General features: G+C 39.9%; 2 protein-coding genes, 1 long non-coding RNA gene and 1 other non-coding gene across 5 annotated transcripts; 3 read left to right on the forward strand and 1 right to left on the reverse strand.

Moving 5' to 3' along the window:
- Window positions 1-3,525, forward strand: LOC112229409. 2 transcript variants are annotated; one of them, XR_002950172.1, is made up of 7 exons: window positions 1-157; window positions 423-459; window positions 1,653-1,752; window positions 2,245-2,318; window positions 2,596-2,639; window positions 2,988-3,052; window positions 3,224-3,525. It is a non-coding gene; the product is annotated as an uncharacterized LOC112229409 (long non-coding RNA). The 2 variants fall into 2 exon arrangements; XR_006080564.1 differs by having other exon boundaries at window positions 1,665-1,752.
- LOC112230041 lies at window positions 2,087-2,169 on the forward strand. The gene has a single exon (XR_002950258.1). It is a non-coding gene; the product is annotated as a small nucleolar RNA Z195/SNORD33/SNORD32 family (small nucleolar RNA).
- Window positions 3,526-4,168: 643 nt separating the features above from the next.
- On the forward strand, window positions 4,169-11,120 carry LOC112229408 (uncharacterized protein C6orf47 homolog). The gene is made up of 3 exons (XM_024395229.2): window positions 4,169-4,498; window positions 4,683-6,229; window positions 9,172-11,120. Exon 2 carries the CDS (start codon window positions 5,276-5,278, stop codon window positions 6,185-6,187), a length of 912 nt encoding a protein of 303 aa, XP_024250997.1. The 5' UTR covers window positions 4,169-4,498; window positions 4,683-5,275; the 3' UTR covers window positions 6,188-6,229; window positions 9,172-11,120.
- Window positions 11,121-12,490: 1,370 nt separating this feature from the next.
- On the reverse strand, window positions 12,491-15,287 carry LOC112229407 (E3 ubiquitin-protein ligase PPP1R11). Its single transcript, XM_024395228.2, has 3 exons — window positions 14,969-15,287; window positions 14,093-14,201; window positions 12,491-13,961 (listed from the first exon to the last, which is right to left on the reverse strand). Exons 1-3 carry the CDS (start codon window positions 15,044-15,046, stop codon window positions 13,795-13,797), a joined length of 354 nt encoding a protein of 117 aa, XP_024250996.1. The 5' UTR covers window positions 15,047-15,287; the 3' UTR covers window positions 12,491-13,794.
- Window positions 15,288-19,013: the final 3,726 nt, after the last annotated feature.

Below are 19,013 nucleotides of genomic sequence, written 5' to 3' on the forward strand. Positions count from 1 at the left end.
AAGACTCTTGAATGAGTGGTGTAGGCAAATGAGAAAAAGATGAAGACAATGGTTACATTTATGTCGGGAAAAATACGCCCCAAATGGGTTGGTAATGCTTGTTATAAAGACGGCGAGTGTGGCTGAGAGGTTTCCCAAGTCACGAGAAGTTTGCAAGGTAAATTTAACTAGTTTATATACCTACTTTAGCTAGCCAGCAACACCATGTGCTCATGCACGAAAGACGTGCACCGCTGACCCTAATAATGAAATGTGTCTTGCGTTTGGAGTGTTTATGATGATTTACTAGACTAGAGTCTCTGATTTTACAGTGATGTTCTTTCACAGTGCACTGAGACACTTCCCTCAATTATGTATCATTCACTAACGTTACCTATATAGTTGAAAGAATTTAATTAATGCAACATGTTTGGTTGTCTCAGGGAAGTGGACGGGCGTCTCAAGCAGTATCATTTGATGGTGAGTTTCTGGGGCACCTGGAGGTTGACAAATAATTCAAGGTTTTGAAGTTTGATCCATTGTTTGCTTTCCGCCCGTAAATGTTGTATATTTTACTCTGCAATTAATTTCGAACTCTACATTTTGCGTGCTAAAACACGTGTTTTTTTTTGTATTACGGATCCCCTTCCTGTCGTCCAGCAAAATTACGCCAGTTATTACAATTTAATAAGTCATCTAGGTTCAGATTTCACAAGTGTGCCCTCAAGCCACTACCACATCTACAATACAAAATCCATGTGTATGCATAACATATCTGTGCCTGTGTTCCATAAGTTGTATAAGTTTAATTTTACTGCTTCCATCAGTTACTTGATGTGGAATAGATTTCGTTGTAGTACTGTGTGCCTCCCCTAGTCTGTTCTCGTCTTGGGGACTGAAGTTTAAATGTGCAGCACGGTGTTCCGAGCTTGCCCAACAAACATTTAGTTAACCCTGTCATTTTGTCGGGACAGTACTGATGACTGACTCCTGAGTGGTGCAGCTTTTTACGGCACTGCATCTGGGTCGGTTTAATTTGGTGAACGTTCCAAAACGTCGTAAATAAGAAGGTTGGCAACGAACGCATACGACGTATCGTGGCAGAATTAGATACCGGGCAGGGAGTGGGCAATTCTGTAACGTTTTTCACACGCCATGTTTATTCCCAAAATGTCTGTCCTATTAAGAATAAGTTACGTTGTGAGTTGATACCTATTCGGCAGCTAGTTGGCTAGGTTATTTGCAAATGCTACTTTTGTATGCGTTTGTTGGCGTTGTTTTTAGAACGTAACAAATTGTACCCACCCCTGCATCTCAGTCCTAGAGGAATCGCTACAGATCCGGGTTCGATCCTTGGCTGTTTAACCGGTCGTGATTGGGAGTCCCATAGGGCAGTGCACAATTGGCCCAGTATCGTTAGGGTTTGGCAGGGTTAGGCCATCATTGTAAATAAGAATTTGTTGTTAACTGACTTGCCTAGATAAATAATGTCATTTACATCCTAGGTGGTCATCAGAATGGCTTACTATCAACTGAGTTATTCGTTAACTATAATGGATCATTGATTGGTTTTGTAAACTGCTGAAATTTGACATGCTTTTGGTTCTGATTAACCAATATTCACACTTTAGTTACATAATGTCAGGTGTTAACTATTTCTCCTTTCTCTAAAGCTGCATTCTCAGATTCCATGACGTTGGTCTCCAGTGTTCTGTGGGGGGGAAATGGCTGCATCGCAATGAATGCCAACTCCTGCAAGTGTTCAGCCAATCGGTGAGATTAATGCACAGAAGCCCTGTTGGCTCCATCAGTGTATGCATTAATGATTTCCTAGACTAGCCTCTGAGTACATCGTGAAGTTCAGGTCACTGTGCTCTGGATATGCATACCGGGTATCATGCCATCAAGTACCTTTGGATTCTAATGTATTTCATTACTTTCTAGACCAGTTGAGGATACTTTCATGCAAGGCTCTTACCCTTTGTGTAATATTTGTTATTCATTAAAGTAGTTTTCATTGAGGTCTCTTCGTGGCTCAGACTACCAGTGGCTGTGAATCAATTCCCTAAACCATAGTTATATACATTTATCCAGGTACATATTTTTGCTTGTCAGTGATGTTTACCACAGTAATGTATTTGAGTTTAATGACCATGAGAATACTTTACATGCACTACCATCTGAGACATAAAAGCAACCTTGTCGAATCATTTGAACCTCAGGTTGTAGCAAAAAAGCTTACGTCTTGCTGTGTTACGTTCCCAGGTTCTGCTGCTCGATGGCAGGGGCCATTTTAATTTGTCTGTTTGCTGCCATTGTGGCAACATAAGTTCTGCTGGGTGAGTTGTGAAATCAATTATTTTGATCCATTAGTACCATCTAATGACTAATTATCCAGTCCAAGGATTTCATGTCACTTGACATGTGTACTTACACCATGATGACCTAGTTATGTTAATATATAACTTGCTACAGCTGTCAGTGATTCTGCTTAACATACATTGCTTGAGTAATTACTATGATAACTCACATTACCATCTGAGACAGTGGATATTATAGTGGTCCTGTGTACTTGTCCATGTTTCAATATGTAATCATGGATTTCTCTGCATTCAGGCCACAAGGTGGTTGTTGAGGGTGTCAACATCTTTGGAACAAATGTAAGTAATTTACACTTTGTATTTGTGACATTCGCATTTTTGATGTACTTGTGTTATGGGATAATGCCTGTAGCGCGTCTATGATGATTGCGATTTCGGTTCCTGAATTAAACTGATGCTTTCTCGCAGCGCACTGAGACACAAATGCCAAATATCAAGAGCATGTGAATGAATTAGTCTTGAATCTGTCATTCACTACATGATCACTTGCACTGATAAGATTATATAGGTTGGTTTCCCCAGTGACCTTATTGTTTCAACGGAGTAGCTGATAAATCCAATTGGGTTAGATGTTTTCATATGTACATTGTAATGGAGGTAGTAATTGCTGCTCTTTCCTTTCTTGAGGTTGAGTGTTGCTCCTTTGCCCTGCCCAGACTGCGGACTCCAGGATTACTTGTATAAGTTGACAGGTCAGTACAGAAGGTGGTTGTTTCCTTGCTGTGTTGGTGCCATGGTGTCTCTTTGAATATACTAGTTGACGGTGTCTGATTACCATTAAGCTCCTTCAATGCACTGACACTGCAGTTTGTTTTAAGTTCCTAATCATGTTATGTGTGTAACTGACACATTTGTCTTTTTAGGACTTGGAGGATCCTGAAATAGATGGGAGATTCTTCAAGAGCTTCAGTTGTGAAATGAAATGCTTAACGTAGGCATTTAGTTGATTGGGGGACTTTGCTGTATGCATGAACAATTTATCTTGGCTTTGATTCCCTGAAGTTGCCAAGACTACAATCAAGGAATTTCGTTGGCGATATCCGACACCTTCCTACCAAAGGCTAACACTCTGACAACTGCTGTAAAAAGGATATGTAATTGAAAGTCAATTGCCACTTATCATGCAATTAGTGCTTGCAGTGTTTGAATAAAAAAAATGGAGTCATCCGTGTACTGTTTTTGACTGGGGGTATGGGCTTGCAAATTGTTTGATATCTAACACATACCTCTTAAGGTTGCCCCTGTAAGAAAGGTTACTAGCCAACACAAGCATTCAATGCAGGAGTTTCACATGAATAGTAAATGCTTTCTACATAGTTTTTAATATATTCAAGTTTGCTAGTGTATCAATTCTATCCAGCAGTCGGACTAAGCCACTACAAATAATAACCAATAACAGCCAACAATGGCCATGTCATCCACGGGTACACGCAGAACAATGGCGCATAACCGGGTGTTGTCATGTGAAGCATCCGGTTAGCGTTTTCACTCACCACCAAATTTGGTGATGGGAGAAGGTGGATTTTTGGGAAATATTATGCCACTTTTCTCATCAGTGACATTTGCTCCTCGTACGGGTTTCTTTCCGAAACTAGAATTAAAAGTTTCAAAAAAATCAAATGCGTTGAAGGCATGCATGACCTAATTGAGTTATTTCTCACACGCATCACACATCAGGCGTTCCTAAAATGTATTATGCAAATAAATACTAGAACGCACCAATCGGAGCTCACTAGCTTGTGCTTGACTCTGCCTGCTATGGTTAATTTATACAGTGGAACGACTGACCGTAGCCTATCTAGGGTTATAGAATCTTTGGTACAGAACTCGTTTCACTCGGCTCGGAAGTATGCCAGCTATTTCCGGTTCCAGGTGCGTTCTATTGTATGCTAACTAGTTAGCAGCTTCAATTACTGCAGATAATCGGCGAGTTTCGCAGTTTTCGGAATAAACGTCTTAGCTGATATCGTATGGACGTAATTGTAAAAGATGCCAGTCGTTTAAGTGGATACATCCACGACGTTTAGATAACAGTTCAGTACGTTTGGCACTCAAATTAACCTACTTTGGCAATAAGTTGATAGCTAGCTACGTGGACGTTTTCGGATCTTGATTTGCGAACTGTTATAGGGGACAAGGTGAGTTTTGCTTTAGCGAGTGACAACTAACTTTAACTAGACTACCGTTAAATGTATCTAGCTATCAATATCCAACTTTTTTTTGTAAGATTATCTAGCGCATAGCTGGCTAATGTTAACAAAAATAGTAACTAGTAAGATGGTTATGTAACAATGAGTTGACTCCTATTTTAACCCTCCACAGATCAAGAAGTGGAAGAGACTCAAGAGAAACACTGTCAGAGATGTAATATTGGCCTGCTACATTCCTCCACTAAACGTCTTTACCCTGTAAAGTTGGACATGTTCTTCAGGAAGTACCTGAAAATATTGTAGCCAAGTACATATATGTATAGACTAAGTATCTTACAATTGAATCCCTAATCTTTACACTGACGTAAAACTGGCTATTTGATTTACTCAAAGTTGTATTCTGGTATGGTTTGTTTGTATGGCACTCACTGTTATAAGAGCAAAATTGGCTAAAGCAAGGTGAAAGTCTATTTGGGGAAGACATGTAGCTAGTACCTCACATTGGAATTTTCCCTTGGGTGTAGGTGCTGTGCTGTGTAGGGACCGTATTGTTGGTTTCAATATAACATTGAACACCTACAGGTCTTTCATGTCCTGAGGTGCACACCCTCTTATTGTTAATTTGACTCATCTAATGTACTATACTCTAACAAAACCTTTGAGCTGATAGAAATAATATACAGTTTAACCCGTTAGTACATTCTTCATAAGTCCTTTAGTCTAAAATCCAGACAGAATTAAGGGAACTAAACTAAGGGAGCTGACATGACAGCTGTAGTAGGAAGAGTCTGGGGGTGGGTGCGTCCAGCTGTCTCCTACCGGCCCTGGGGCAGCAAAGTAGCACCTGACAAAAACATGAAAGACGAGAGGCAGACAAGAGGCAGCTGGGGCTTGGGAGGGTTAACAACATGGTTTTGGGGAACCGGACAGAAAAGGCAAGCAAGTGACCAAACAACATTGATTGACGAGTACTGGGAAGCAAGTGAGGAGAAAATCCAGTCCCTGGAAATTGAAGATCTGGGCAAGGGCAAGCAGGTGGCTGAGGGGAAAGCAGAACATGGTGGCTCCAGATGGTGGACTAAGGTTCTGCCGTCCTCCGACTTCCTCTGGCCAAGAGCAGCTGAACCTGGTGGGCTCAAGCAGAGGAAATGTATCGGTGGAGGATGGGACTCTGACAACGATGGGGAGTATTCTGACTATGGAACTCCTCCACCTTCTCCCACACCTAGCTCCTCATCAGCCTTCCGGTTCTTTGCACGTGCCTGGAATGGGGAGATAGTTCCGGAACACTATGAGATCTGCTTCAACCTCCTTCGCCACCTGTTTGACCTGCTTGTGGTGGGCTTCCTGTGGACTGTGTCCCCCCCTACCAAGTTGGTCCTGGAGATGCTAGGGGTCCAAGGAGGACTGAAGTTGTGGCTCCATGGAATGGCAATGTTTTTTGTCTCCACTGTTGGAATGGCAGGAGTGCTCTGGTTGGTCCAGGAGTATCTTCCACATTTTGCTCTGGTGTACGGCATCGTGCAAGCACTAGTCATCTCTGTCAGCGTCCGGCAGTGTGTGATCTTAGGAGAGGGCGATGAGGTGGAGGAAGAGAAAGGAGAAAAGGAGGTGGAGGAGGAGGAGGAAGTGGGAGACGATGGGGAAGTTACAGAAATGTACCTGACTACAAAATAATACATCAAAGGAAAGATGATCCCTGAAAGAAAGTTTGTTTTGGTAAGTTCTTTCAGTCTCTTTCACTCTGTTTGATTTTCTGTGTTTTCAAACTGTACTACAGCCTTGGGATGTAAAGTGTGAGTTTTCATGTTAACAAAATGCAGAAAGATTAAAAAATATTGGGCAAACTTAGTGTAAACTCAAACTATGGAGACTGCCAAACTAGACAAGAATAATCTTTGCACCTTCTACCATTTTTTTTTGTTTTGTTTTTTTGGGGGTCATTTAGCAGACACTCTTATCCAGAGAAATTAGGGTTATTTGCCTTGCTCAAGGCCACATATCACCTAGTCTGCTCGAGGATTTGAACCAGCGACCTTTCGGTTACTGGCCCAAAGCTTTTAACCGCTAGGTTACAGCCCGCCACAAACTGCTCTTTCAGCTATTTTGATCTACAGCCTGCCACAAACTGCTTTTTCAGCTATTTTAATCTACAGCCTGCCACAAACTGCTCTGCTTTCAGCTATTTTAATCTACAGCCCGCCACAAACTGCTCTGCTTTCAGCTATTTTAATCTACAGCCTGCCACAAACTGCTCTGCTTTCAGCTATTTTAATCTACAGCCCGCCACAAACTGCTCTGCTTTCAGCTATTTTAATCTACAGCCCGCCACAAACTGCTCTGCTTTCAGCTATTTTAATCTACAGCCCGCCACAAACTGCTCTTTCAGCTATTTTGATCTACAGCCCGCCACAAACTGCTTTTTCAGCTATTTTAATCTACAGCCCGCCAAAACTGCTTTTTCAGCTATTTTAATCTACAGCCCGCCACAAACTGCTTTTTCAGCTATTTTAATCTACAGCCCGCCACAAACTGCTTTTTAAGCTATTTTAATCTACAGCCCGCCACAAACTGCTTTTTCAGCTATTTTAATCTACAGCCCGCCACAAACTGCTCTGCTTTCAACTATTTTCATCTACAGCCCGCCACAAACTGCTCTGCTTTCAGCTATTTTAATCTACAGCCTGCCACAAACTGCTCTGCTTTCAGCTATTTTAATCTACAGCCTGCCACAAACTGCTCTGCTTTCAGCTATTTTAATCTACAGCCCGCCACAAACTGCTCTGCTTTCAGCTATTTTAATCTACAGCCTGCCACAAACTGCTCTGCTTTCAGCTATTTTAATCTACAGCCTGCCACAAACTGCTCTGCTTTCAGCTATTTTAATCTACAGCCTGCCACAAACTGCTCTTTCAGCTATTTTAATCTACAGCCTGCCACAAACTGCTCTGCTTTCAGCTATTTTAATCTACAGCCCGCCACCAACTGCTCTTTCAGCTATTTTGATCTACAGCCTGCCACAAACTGCTTTTTCAGCTATTTTAATCTACAGCCCGCCACAAACTGCTCTGCTTTCAGCTATTTTAATCTACAGCCTGCCACAAACTGCTCTGCTTTCAGCTATTTTAATCTACAGCCTGCCACAAACTGCTCTTTCAGCTATTTTAATCTACAGCCTGCCACAAACTGCTCTGCTTTCAGCTATTTTAATCTACAGCCCGCCACAAACTGCTCTGCTTTCAGCTATTTTAATCTACAGCCCGCCACAAACTGCTCTGCTTTCAGCTATTTTAATCTACAGCCTGCCACAAACTGCTCTGCTTTCAGCTATTTTAATCTACAGCCTGCCACAAACTGCTCTGCTTTCAGCTATTTTAATCTACAGCCTGCCACAAACTGCTCTTTCAGCTATTTTAATCTACAGCCTGCCACAAACTGCTCTGCTTTCAGCTATTTTAATCTACAGCCCGCCACAAACTGCTCTTTCAGCTTTTTAATCAGCTGCTCTTTCAGCTATTTTAATCTACAGCCCGCCACAAACTGCTCTGCTTTCAGCTATTTTAATCTACAGCCTGCCACAAACTGCTCTGCTTTCAGCTATTTTAATCTACAGCCTGCCACAAACTGCTCTGCTTTCAGCTATTTTAATCTACAGCCTGCCACAAACTGCTCTGCTTTCAGCTATTTTAATCTACAGCCCGCCACAAACTGCTCTTTCAGCTATTTTAATCTACAGCCCGCCACAAACTGCTCTTTCAGCTATTTTAATCTACAGCCCGCCACAAACTGCTCTTTCAGCTATTTTAATCTTGCAACCAGAGAAAAGGAACTGTGACATTCTCCAAGTTGTGTGAAACCAGCTTGAACTAATGATATATCTATGGCTTTGAGGAAAGACATATCATTCCCGTTTACATAGAGAGCAGTTATGTATGAAGAAAGGATGGGATTTTATTTGTCTGAAGGGGTGCTGCTATAATAGCCACAAACAGCAGACACATGGGAATAAAGTGAGGGTTTTGTCCATGTAATAGGGTCAAAGTGCACGTTTGCTACAGAAAATTACAAAAAGTGTTTATTTTTGGGCGAGGTCAGGTTGTCCCTGCCTCAGTACGTTTTCTTCTGTTTGCCTAGTGGATACAACCCAGACTTTTAGAGCTGACAGGTTTGAAGTTGTTTTCATCTCCTGTTTTTCTCTTGCTGTTGTCATCCTAATGACCTTCCCATGTGATTTTGTTATGGTTAGCTTGAGGCTATTTTAAAGCATCTGAACCACTAACTGTTTACCGATCACTAGATCATTTACTGATCCGTTTACCGATCACTAGATCATTTACTGATCTGTTTACTGATCATTAGATCATTTATTGATCTGTTTGCTGATCATTAGATCATTTACTGATCTGTTTACTGATCATTAGATCATTTATTGATCTGTTTACTGATCATTAGATCATTTACTGATCTGTTTACCGATCATTAGATCATTTACTGATCTGTTTACTGATAATTTACTGATCATTAGATCATTTACTGATCTGTTCACCGATAATTTACTGATCATTTACTGATCTGTTTACTGATCATTAGATCATTTACTGATCTGTTTACTGATCATTAGATCATTTACTGATCTGTTTACTGATCATTTCTCCCCACAGGAAATCCTTTGACATGGAGGAAAGTTGGGGGGGGTGGGGGGTTGTGGAGGAATGTTGTGGGGGTGTTGTTTCGGGACCCTGACGTGGAGGGACTGAGAGGTTACGTTTCGACAGCCTATCAATGCAAAGACAGTCACGTGAAAAGAGCTGAGCCCAGCTGAGCCCACTGTGTTCAATGAGGAGAGGGAGAGGCTGAAGGACTTTGAAGCTACATTTCACCTCACTAATGTGATATTCATTGGAGCTGAGGCAAAGCACATCCACTACAATCTTGGTCAAATAGGCCCCAGTGATAACACTGTTGTCATCTCTCAGTTCTATTCTTCTGCCTTTTCGTATGAGTTTCCCTCCCCCTAAAGTACTTTTCTTTGATACTCAAATTCATACAATTTTGTTTAATTAGACATGGCAAGAGGGATTCTTTTGTTTTGTTCAGATTCACTTTTGAATATCTACTCGACAGATACCAGCACTTTTTTTTCATAGTTTTCTTTCAAAGCTTGATGTTTGTTTTTTGGACATAAGGTTTATTAGCCTTGTCTGTTTATTTCCTGTGCCATAATACTGCATGTGTAGGTAGTTTAACTTTACAAGTATGCCTTAGTATATTATCCCTGTCTTTCTCCATGATAATCATATTCTTAATAGTACACTACAAATTGAACACATTTATATATGTATCTGTCTTATCACACATATGGTTCCTGATTTGAAAGGTAACTTACAGACCAGAAACATTCAATGGTAACCCTTTTTTAAGAAAATGTGTTTATATGAAAATTGGTTGTGCAGTTATCCAGTAGCAAGTTTTGCACAATCCCATAGAAACCAACAGTCAAGCTCAGGAACACTAAATTCTACCTGCAAAGGTTTTCTTCCTCCTCAGCATGAGCCACAATCTACAGTATTGCATGTGGAAGAGGGTTTTTTACCCACAGTGCCCCTGTATCATGAAAGAATGCTCTAGTTTCTACAATGGCCTTTTTCAGATAGTTTTTTTGTATCGTAGCAAAACAGATACAGCTATCAAAACTTCACAGTGATGCAGAACGTTATACGATACTACCCTCGCTGCGTACTGATAATGAGAACTTTGAACAGTGATACCATATCTGCAATTCCTCTCTGCCTTTTATCTCGTGTGTGTTTTTGTCACATTTTTGACTTGTTACTCCCATGTGTTGATTATAAAGAAAGATGTTGTTTTGTAACGAGAATGTGCAATGTCCCCAGACAAGTGCTGGATCACTGTCAAAATGACTCGAGAATCTGATTCTCAAAAGGCAGCAAAACAATCACATAAAAATTCACCATGGCCATGTTCAGTAGCCAAACATTGATCAATGTTGCAGATGTAAAAATGCCATGAAACGAGTGACATAATATCTCAATATGGTGTGTTTATCCCTAGAAGGCACCCTATTTCCTATATAGCCCTATGGGTCCTGGTCAAAAGTAGTGCACTATGTGGGGAATAGGGTGTCATTTGGGATGCAATCCAAGGCCATGTGTCAGGTATTGGGAGCTCTCCGTCAATAGGATTCATACTTTTGGCAGCCAGGACAAAGACCAGAATAACCTCACTGATGAGGTCCCTGGATGTGACCTGGTCATTTGACTTATTTCTATTCGTCTCCATGGCCACAAACCACTAATTCAGTATCCCTCTGTGTTGACCTATAGTGAGATGAGGTAACTACGGTACAGTCCTGGAAACCTGAACGGTCTTGTAGGTGGGGTTGATGGGAGACCCAGGGGTTTATTCATTAGTGCACACCGTAGAAAAACATTGTGCAATGGAAATTAGTTCTGGTAGTCTTCCCCCTTTTGGCCTGTTTGCTTACGTTTGGTTCCTAGTGAATACACCCCTGGCCTGAACTATCAGTGTTGTAGGAGAGATTGTTGGGAGGTCCAGAACTAATACAATAATAAACCAATATTCTAATTTCCATGCAGCCTTGAAGAATCTTTATTTGTGCTATGATATACACATACATCTCAAGTTCAACTCATGTAACACACTTGGACAAAGTGATTTAATCTTTTATTCACATTAAATCTGATCTCATATGATATATTTTATGTACAGAAAGGTGCTTTACCAGTACAGGAACATTGTATGTGTGTATCTGTAATAGAAAACGGTGATGTATGGTGAAATTGGATGTAGTCCATTATACATAGTGTATGTTGTCACAGATCAAGTACAGTTTTAAGTAGTAATACGGTGTTTGGAACCACAAAGGATGAAGCCCGAGACACTGGCCTTTTCTCAATTGCATACTCCTCACGTCGTCTCTCCTCAAAATCCATTGGATGAGAAAGCCAGAGGTCCCACCCCTCTAACCCTCTCCTTCGATTGGGTTTTGAGAAGGAGACGAGGAGAGAGGATGCGAGGAGTATACAATGGGGAAATGGCCAGTGACCTTTGGTCAGTTGAGACACTGGTGAACACAGCTTGGGCCAGCAATTCATCATGCACCTTCTCCCTATCCATTCAAAAACTCTCTTTCTCCCATGTCTTCAGTTGAACTGCATGATCTGGACTGCGGTAATACATTTTCTCCCACTTTATGTTCAGTCTAGTATGGAAAGTACAGAGCAGCACTAAATAAATGGCATTTATCTCCTCTCATTGAAACAAACGTTATCTTCTCTGCCCGATCACAGCAGATCACAGTGCAATAAGTATGATGCAAATATAAGACTGATTTAAAATGGCAACTTTTTTTTTCTTCATAACCAACCAGCATGCAGCGGAGGTTACTGCCAATGTTGCCCTGGTGCATTCATTCTCAGAGGGGATAATGAATTAAAGGATATACAGTGAACTACAAAAGTATTGGGACAGTGACACAACTGTTGTTTTGGCTCTGTACTCCAGCACTTGGGGATGTAAAATTATGCATAGACTGTGAGGTTAAAGTGCAGACTCTCAGCTTTAACTTGAGGGTTACAGGCACACGGGAGGTTAGCATTTTATGTCATACCCCCAAGACATGCTAAACTCTCACTATCACAATAACGGGAGGTTAGCATTTTTAGGAGGAGCGGGGGATGTGATATGTTCATCTAACTTTCTCACGTATTATTATTCACGATTCATTCAGGATTATCCAGAATTATGGTAGCATCCACATTAATGTAGAAGTGTTCAGAAACATATATTATTTGACTCCAAAATGACAATACATTATTTACTATTCATTTCTATTGGGCACAAAATAATCTGAAACAACCAAACAGAAAATGAATCCAACAAATTTGTAGTCACAAGCTTGATGTAGTCATTGCGTGAAATGAATATGGGACCAAATACTTAACTTTGTACTACTTTAATACACTTAAGTGAATCTGTCCCAATACAGTTGGTCCCCTAAAATGGCAGGACTATGTACAAAAAGTGTTGGAATTTCTAAACGGTTTACAATATGAATGAAAACACTTTCTAATTAAAGCTGGAAGTCTGCAATTTCACCTCATAGTCATTGTGTTATTTGAGTAGCCATGGAGTAGAGCCAAAACAACAAAAATGTCACTGTCCCAATACTTTTGTAGCTCAGTGTATATAATTTGTTGCATATGCATGGTTTCTAAGATTTTTCTAATTATTGGTATGTTGACATTCTCTCACCTCATCAATACAAAAGGACATATCTTCACAACATCTTCTCAGAATTTAAGGCAATCTGCCATCAATTCTATTCTTATTTGAAGTGCTGAAACTAATGTACTCAACACTTCTGAGGATTGTAAAGGGCAGGGAGAGGATTGTGCATCAACACATTTTCACTGCACTCAACTGAAAGGTAATGTCAGCAATGTTACATGAAAATAAGAAAAACAAGACTAGCTTTTCCTTAAAATAGTGTCCTAAATACTCCCCTGAACTTCTTTAATGTTACAGATAGACAACTGTTTGTCTGTACAACATTGTGTCCATAAAATAAGACTGTTTGCTACTTAAGTATTCATGGAGTACTCATTACTTTGAAGTAGAGATAAAAGATGTTACGACCCAAATGGCAGCCTCTTCCCTTTAAAGTGCAATACTTTCGAACAGGGCCCTATATAGGGAATAGGGCAGGGCTCTCCCACCCTGTTCCTGGAGAGCTACCCTCTTGTAGGTTAACTCCAACCACAGTTGTAACTAACCTGATTCAGCTCATCGACCAGCTACAAAAACCTACAGGAGGGTAGCTCTCCAGGAACAGGGTTGGAGAGCCCTGGATAGGCTGTTGTTTGGAACTCGCTCCCTAGTAGTAGTCTGGGTACCAGACTATTTCAGCTCTCTACAATGTTACATCATCATCTTTCCAAATCCCTGTTTGACAAGCAGGAACAGACTGTCTGGCACACAGGCTAAGATACTGCAACATAAGTAAAATCAAGTATTTAGACAAATAAGGAAAAGTACTCTTTATAAAAAAAGAAAACTGATTGTAATATATACAATGAACTCTCAACAGCACCCCGTTTTCTTATCAAACAGGTTGTTTTCTTTCCTTTGTTCTGTCTCTTCTAATCTTTATCCCTTTTCCTCCCAGTACTGCAGTGACTGAATTAAATGAGACTGTGTGTGTAGCAGTATGTGTCGTAACCCCCAGTCTCCACTCTTAATCATTAATGGGCATGTGATCCTCCAGAGTTCCCCCCACCCCCTCCACTGTGTCCATGCATGTCTTTCCCATGTCCTAGAATGCACTGTGCACTTCCACAGCCTTCGTCATCTCCCTCGCTTTCAGAGGAGGACTCTCCGAACTGTTTGGGTTTCTCGTAGACGCAGCAACCTGTGAAGGTGTCAGAAATACTCAGTCATCAATAATGCCTACAATTGCATGCATATATTTTAGAGCACGAGATAACAGAGAAGTGCATCTAAACAGCTAGAAACAGAGGAAGGTGTGAAATAAATACTCACACTTGGAGGACCTCCTTCCCATATGCTCATTGTCCACTGTGTCGCTGGACCACTCCACCTTCTTGTCAGTCTTTCTCTTCCTCAGCTTGATGGTCAGGCTACGCCCCTCCTGAGAGACACAAACAGGAGACTGTTAAAGCTTCACCTTCATACGGGCATTTGGTGTTTCTCTTGTCAACAAGGTCATGTGGTCAGTCAACATCACATTTGCTAGTTAGTTGATGGGCTGGTACAACTGGCAATGTGCTACAGTTGACAGCTAGGATCAAATCGTTTCACCATGATTGTATGAGCTAATTAGTAAGGGGCAATTCTATGGTAACGGAATTACGCCAAGAATTACGCCAAGACTCAGATTTTTTTTATTTCAAAGTTGAACAAACCATAGATCTCTATGCCCAATTACTATTGTGAACAATTTGCACATAATTTTTTACAAAAACATTTATAGGAAGAACTGTGCAGAAGTTTGACAACACAATAAAAACAGAGCGAAGATTTGAACGTATTTTTTCTGTAAATTACCAAACGTTGCATTTGCACAGTTTTTACCAGTAAATGTTTTATTTATTTACTGTGTAGTAAATTGTTCAAAGTAGTCATTGTGCAAACATTTGTATGGCTTGTTAAACTTCGAAATCAATTACTTTTGTTTGGCATAGATTTTAAAGTGAAAAATCTGTGCCTCTGTATAAATGCCGCGTTACCATGGAATTGCTGGCTTTAGGTAATAATGGATTACTTTAGCTATTGTAACTAGATAACTGATCTACTGCGGCCTCTGCATGCATATTGGACTCGATTCCAAACAGTCTATTCGTTATCTTCCTGTATCTACTACTTGGCAAATTATTTGGGTTTCTATAGCTAGTTTACCTGCTGGGGCGGTGGCGGTGTTTCTACTTGAATGGTCTCCGTTATCGTCTCGTTAGAAGTACCTGGCGCCTCCGCCATCCCGATGATGTTAGTTTTGCGGTATTGAGGTCGCGCCAGCCGTCAACAAACGTCAACGTTGTTTTGGGAACAACAACCACCCTGTTTCTGCAACAATAAACAGACTCGTTGTCGTTGGATGTTCGGCAAGAAGCTGTATCAGAATTACAAAAACAAAAAAAGAATTGGCTATATAGAGGAAGTAATTCCGAGACGGACCACTTCCGGTGGTTCCGTACGCAAACGTGTTCGCCGGAAACAATGACGCTGCAGCTAGCTAGTTAAATTACATGAACATAATTATCAAGGGAAAACTGTTTAAAAACGGTTTATTTTTATTCTCTTATTAATCCAAATGTATTTACAAAGCAAACAAATATGAACTGAAGATAATTAGAATATACCAAAAAAATGAACACTTTGATCCCATGTCTATGAATAATTTTAAATTAAACTTAATTTTGTTAACAAGTAGGTATGTGTGTGGCAACATCCAAACTTTTTTCCAACAGATATTATCAATAAATCCGGCCCAATAAGGCATGACAAAAGGTATACAATATCCTGCTGAAAGAAGGTTCGTATCTCTCTGTTGTTGAATGGACCAAAAGAGGAACAAATCTTTCCTACTGATGAGTCAACAGGGTTAATGGAATGTAGGTTCTGAGGGTCAGGTCTTGACACGTTCCTGAATAATAAAGCAACACCCGAGGGAATGGCATCTGCAATAACTGCAAGATCTTTAGGTGTTACAGGGACCTTGTAACGTGATAAGAATTCCTTATAATTAAGTGAAAGAGCCTCTGCATTTACCAGTTGGCTCACCAATAGGATATTATTTCGGAACCAATATTCTAAAAACAAAGAAGTATTTTTATACAATATGTCCCGATTATTCCATATATAATATCTGTGTGGAAAAAAATTATGCTTATAAATTTAGGACCATGATAAGAAAACCTGCCGATGAAAAGCACAAAGTTTCATTGGCACTTTGTCAACATTATAATTGCAAACCAACATGAAGTAAAACATTATTCATAAATATTATCCTGCCAACCACTATATGAAGAAGTTTAAGGAAAACATCAACTCAAATTGCTCCTTTTGTAATGACCACCCAGAAACAGGGTTGCCTCTTTTTTGGCATTCTGTTCATGTAAGAAAACTGTGGCAAGACATCAGTAGATTTATAATTGAACACATTTATGAAGATTTTACACTATTGTGGAGAGATGTACTGCTTGGATTCTTATCCTACGATAGAAATAAGCTGAAACAATTTTATGTAATTAATTTCATTATTATTTTAGCCACATGTCATATTCACAAATGTAAATTTACAAACAAAAATCACCACGTTTTCTTACCTTACAAAAATACATTTAAATGTATTTTAAGACAATTAAATACTCGACTAACAAAAAAGCTGTTAGAATTGTAAGTGTCTCTATGTCCCTTGTTAAGGTCCTTGTGTAACGTAATTTTGTACCCCCAATGTGATATTGGTGTAGTTGAAGGGTCACACGTACTGAGTACAGGTGCGCGCGACTCTTGGCGAAAGTCATCTGCGCCCATTCAACATAGCTTAGTTTTACGTTTTTATTACTTAGAAACAAAATCACTTTTTTGGGGGTTCTCAAACACGTACAATGATGTTTTGAATCTTGATGGAACAGTCGCTAAGATTATATTTGGTTGTGATCTTTGCAGAATAACTATTTTGGATGCAGCAGTTGTTAGCTAGAATGCTAACGCTCATTGAAATAATAGGCTGTAGCAACAGCTAGCGTTAGGCAAAGAGACATTTTTCTGGTTGAAATTACAGCGTTTTTTTTTTAAGTATTAAAGTTAACCACCACCACTTGCGCGCATCGCCCTCGTGCGGTAATGTTTGTAAACACAGAAAGGGGGTCTACACTGGAATTTGTAGCACTCAATCACCATAGGTTTTTTGTAAGTATGACTATTCTGCATAATTATGTGACAGAGCGAAAAGGTCTTTGAAAAGGTGCAGATATTGTCTGTATTTACTCCCACAGCTTTCATGTTCTTCGCTATCAAGGCAGAATAAAAACAGCAAATGCCTAGAATTATGTTTAGTTTTAAAGGGGTAACATTAAATGGATTGGATTTTTTTATTTATTGTTACAATGATTCCTTGATTGAAGGTGAACAGTGACTCATGCACAAGGAAGCAGTTGCTTACATGCTTTACTTTGTTTTACAACTACACTGAACAAAAATATAAATGCAAGATGTAAAGTGTTGGTCCCATGTTTCATGAGCTGAATTAAAAGATCCCAGAAATGTTCCATACGCACATAAAGCTTATTTCTCTCAAATGTTGTGCACAAATTTGTTTACATCCCTGTTAGTGATCTTTTCTCCCTTGCCAAGATAATCCATCCACTTGACAGGTGTGGCATATCAAGAAACTGGGGTGGCAGGTAGCCTAGTGGTTAGAGTTTTGGACTAGTAACCGAAAGGTTGCAAGACCAAACCCCCGGCTGACATATATATAGGGAATAGGGCTCTGGTCTAAAGTAGTGCACTATATAGGGAATAGGGCTCTGGTCTAAAGTAGTGCACTATATAGGGAATAGGGCTCTGGTCTAAAGTAGTGTACTATATAGGGAATAGGGCTCTGGTCTAAAGTAGTGCACTATATAGGGAATAGGGCTCTGGTCTAAAGTAGTGCACTATATAGGGAATAGGGCTCTGGTCTAAAGTAGTGTACTATATAGGGAATAGGGCTCCGGTCTATAGTAGTGCACTATATAGGGAATAGGGTAGCATTTGGGACACAGCCTTAATCTGGGTTGTGATCCTCCTTTATGTCTAATCTTCTCTGTGATTTCTTCCATAGTTCCTGTTGTTTCTTCCATAGTTCCTGTTGTTTCTTCCATATTTCCTGTTGTTTCTTCCATAGTTCCTGTTGTTTCTTCCATAGTTCCTGTTGTTTCTTCCATAGTTCCTGTTGTTTCTTCCATAGTTCCTGTTGTTTCTTCCATAGTTCCTGTTGTTTCTTCCATAGTTCCTGTTGTTTCTTCCATAGTTCCTGTTGTTTCTTCCATAGTTCCTGTTGTTTCTTCCATAGTTCCTGTTGTTTTTTCCATAGTTCCTGTTGTTTTTCCATAGTTCCTGTTGTTTCTTCCATAGTTCCTGTTGTTTCTTCCATAGTTCCTGTTGTTTCTTCCATAGTTCCTGTTGTTTCTTCCATAGTTCCTGTTGTTTCTTCCATAGTTCCTGTTGTTTCTTCCATAGTTCCTGTTGTTTCTTCCATAGTTCCTGTTGTTTTTTCCATAGTTCCTGTTGTTTCTTCCATAGTTCCTGTTGTTTCTTCCATAGTTCCTTTGTTTCTTCATAGTTTTTCTTTGTTTCTTCCATATTTCCTGTTGTTTCTTCCATAGTTCCTGTTTTTTTCATCCATAGTTCCTGTTGTTTCTTCCATAGTTCCTGTTGTTTCTTCCATAGTTCCTGTAAAATGTTTCTTCCATAGTTCCTGTTGTTTCTTCCATAGTTCCTGTTAGTTTCTTCCATAGTTCCTGTTGTTTTTGTTGTATAGTTCCTGTTAAAATCTTCCATAGTTCCTGTTGTTTTTTTCCATAGTTCCTGTTGTTTCTTCCATAGTTCCTGTTGTTTTTCCATAGTTCACGTTTTTCTTTAGATGTTGTATTCTTCCTAGTTACTATTAAAATGTTTCTTCCATAGTTTGGCTTTAGATGTTGTAGGCAAACTAGTATGATTTAAAATGACTTCCATACACGTCTCTTTAGATGTTGTAGGTGTCAAACTAGTATACTATTAAAATGACTCACCCATACACGTTTGGCTTTAGATGTTGTAGGCAAACTAGTATACTATTAAAATGACTCACCCATACACGTTTGGCTTTAGATGTTGTAGGCAAACTAGTATACTATTAAAATGACTCATCCATACACGTTTGGCTTTAGATGTTGTAGGCAAACTAGTATACTATTAA

This window comes from Oncorhynchus tshawytscha, linkage group LG31 (genome assembly GCF_018296145.1).
Source record: "Oncorhynchus tshawytscha isolate Ot180627B linkage group LG31, Otsh_v2.0, whole genome shotgun sequence".
NCBI classification, from domain to species: Eukaryota; Metazoa; Chordata; class Actinopteri; order Salmoniformes; family Salmonidae; genus Oncorhynchus; species Oncorhynchus tshawytscha.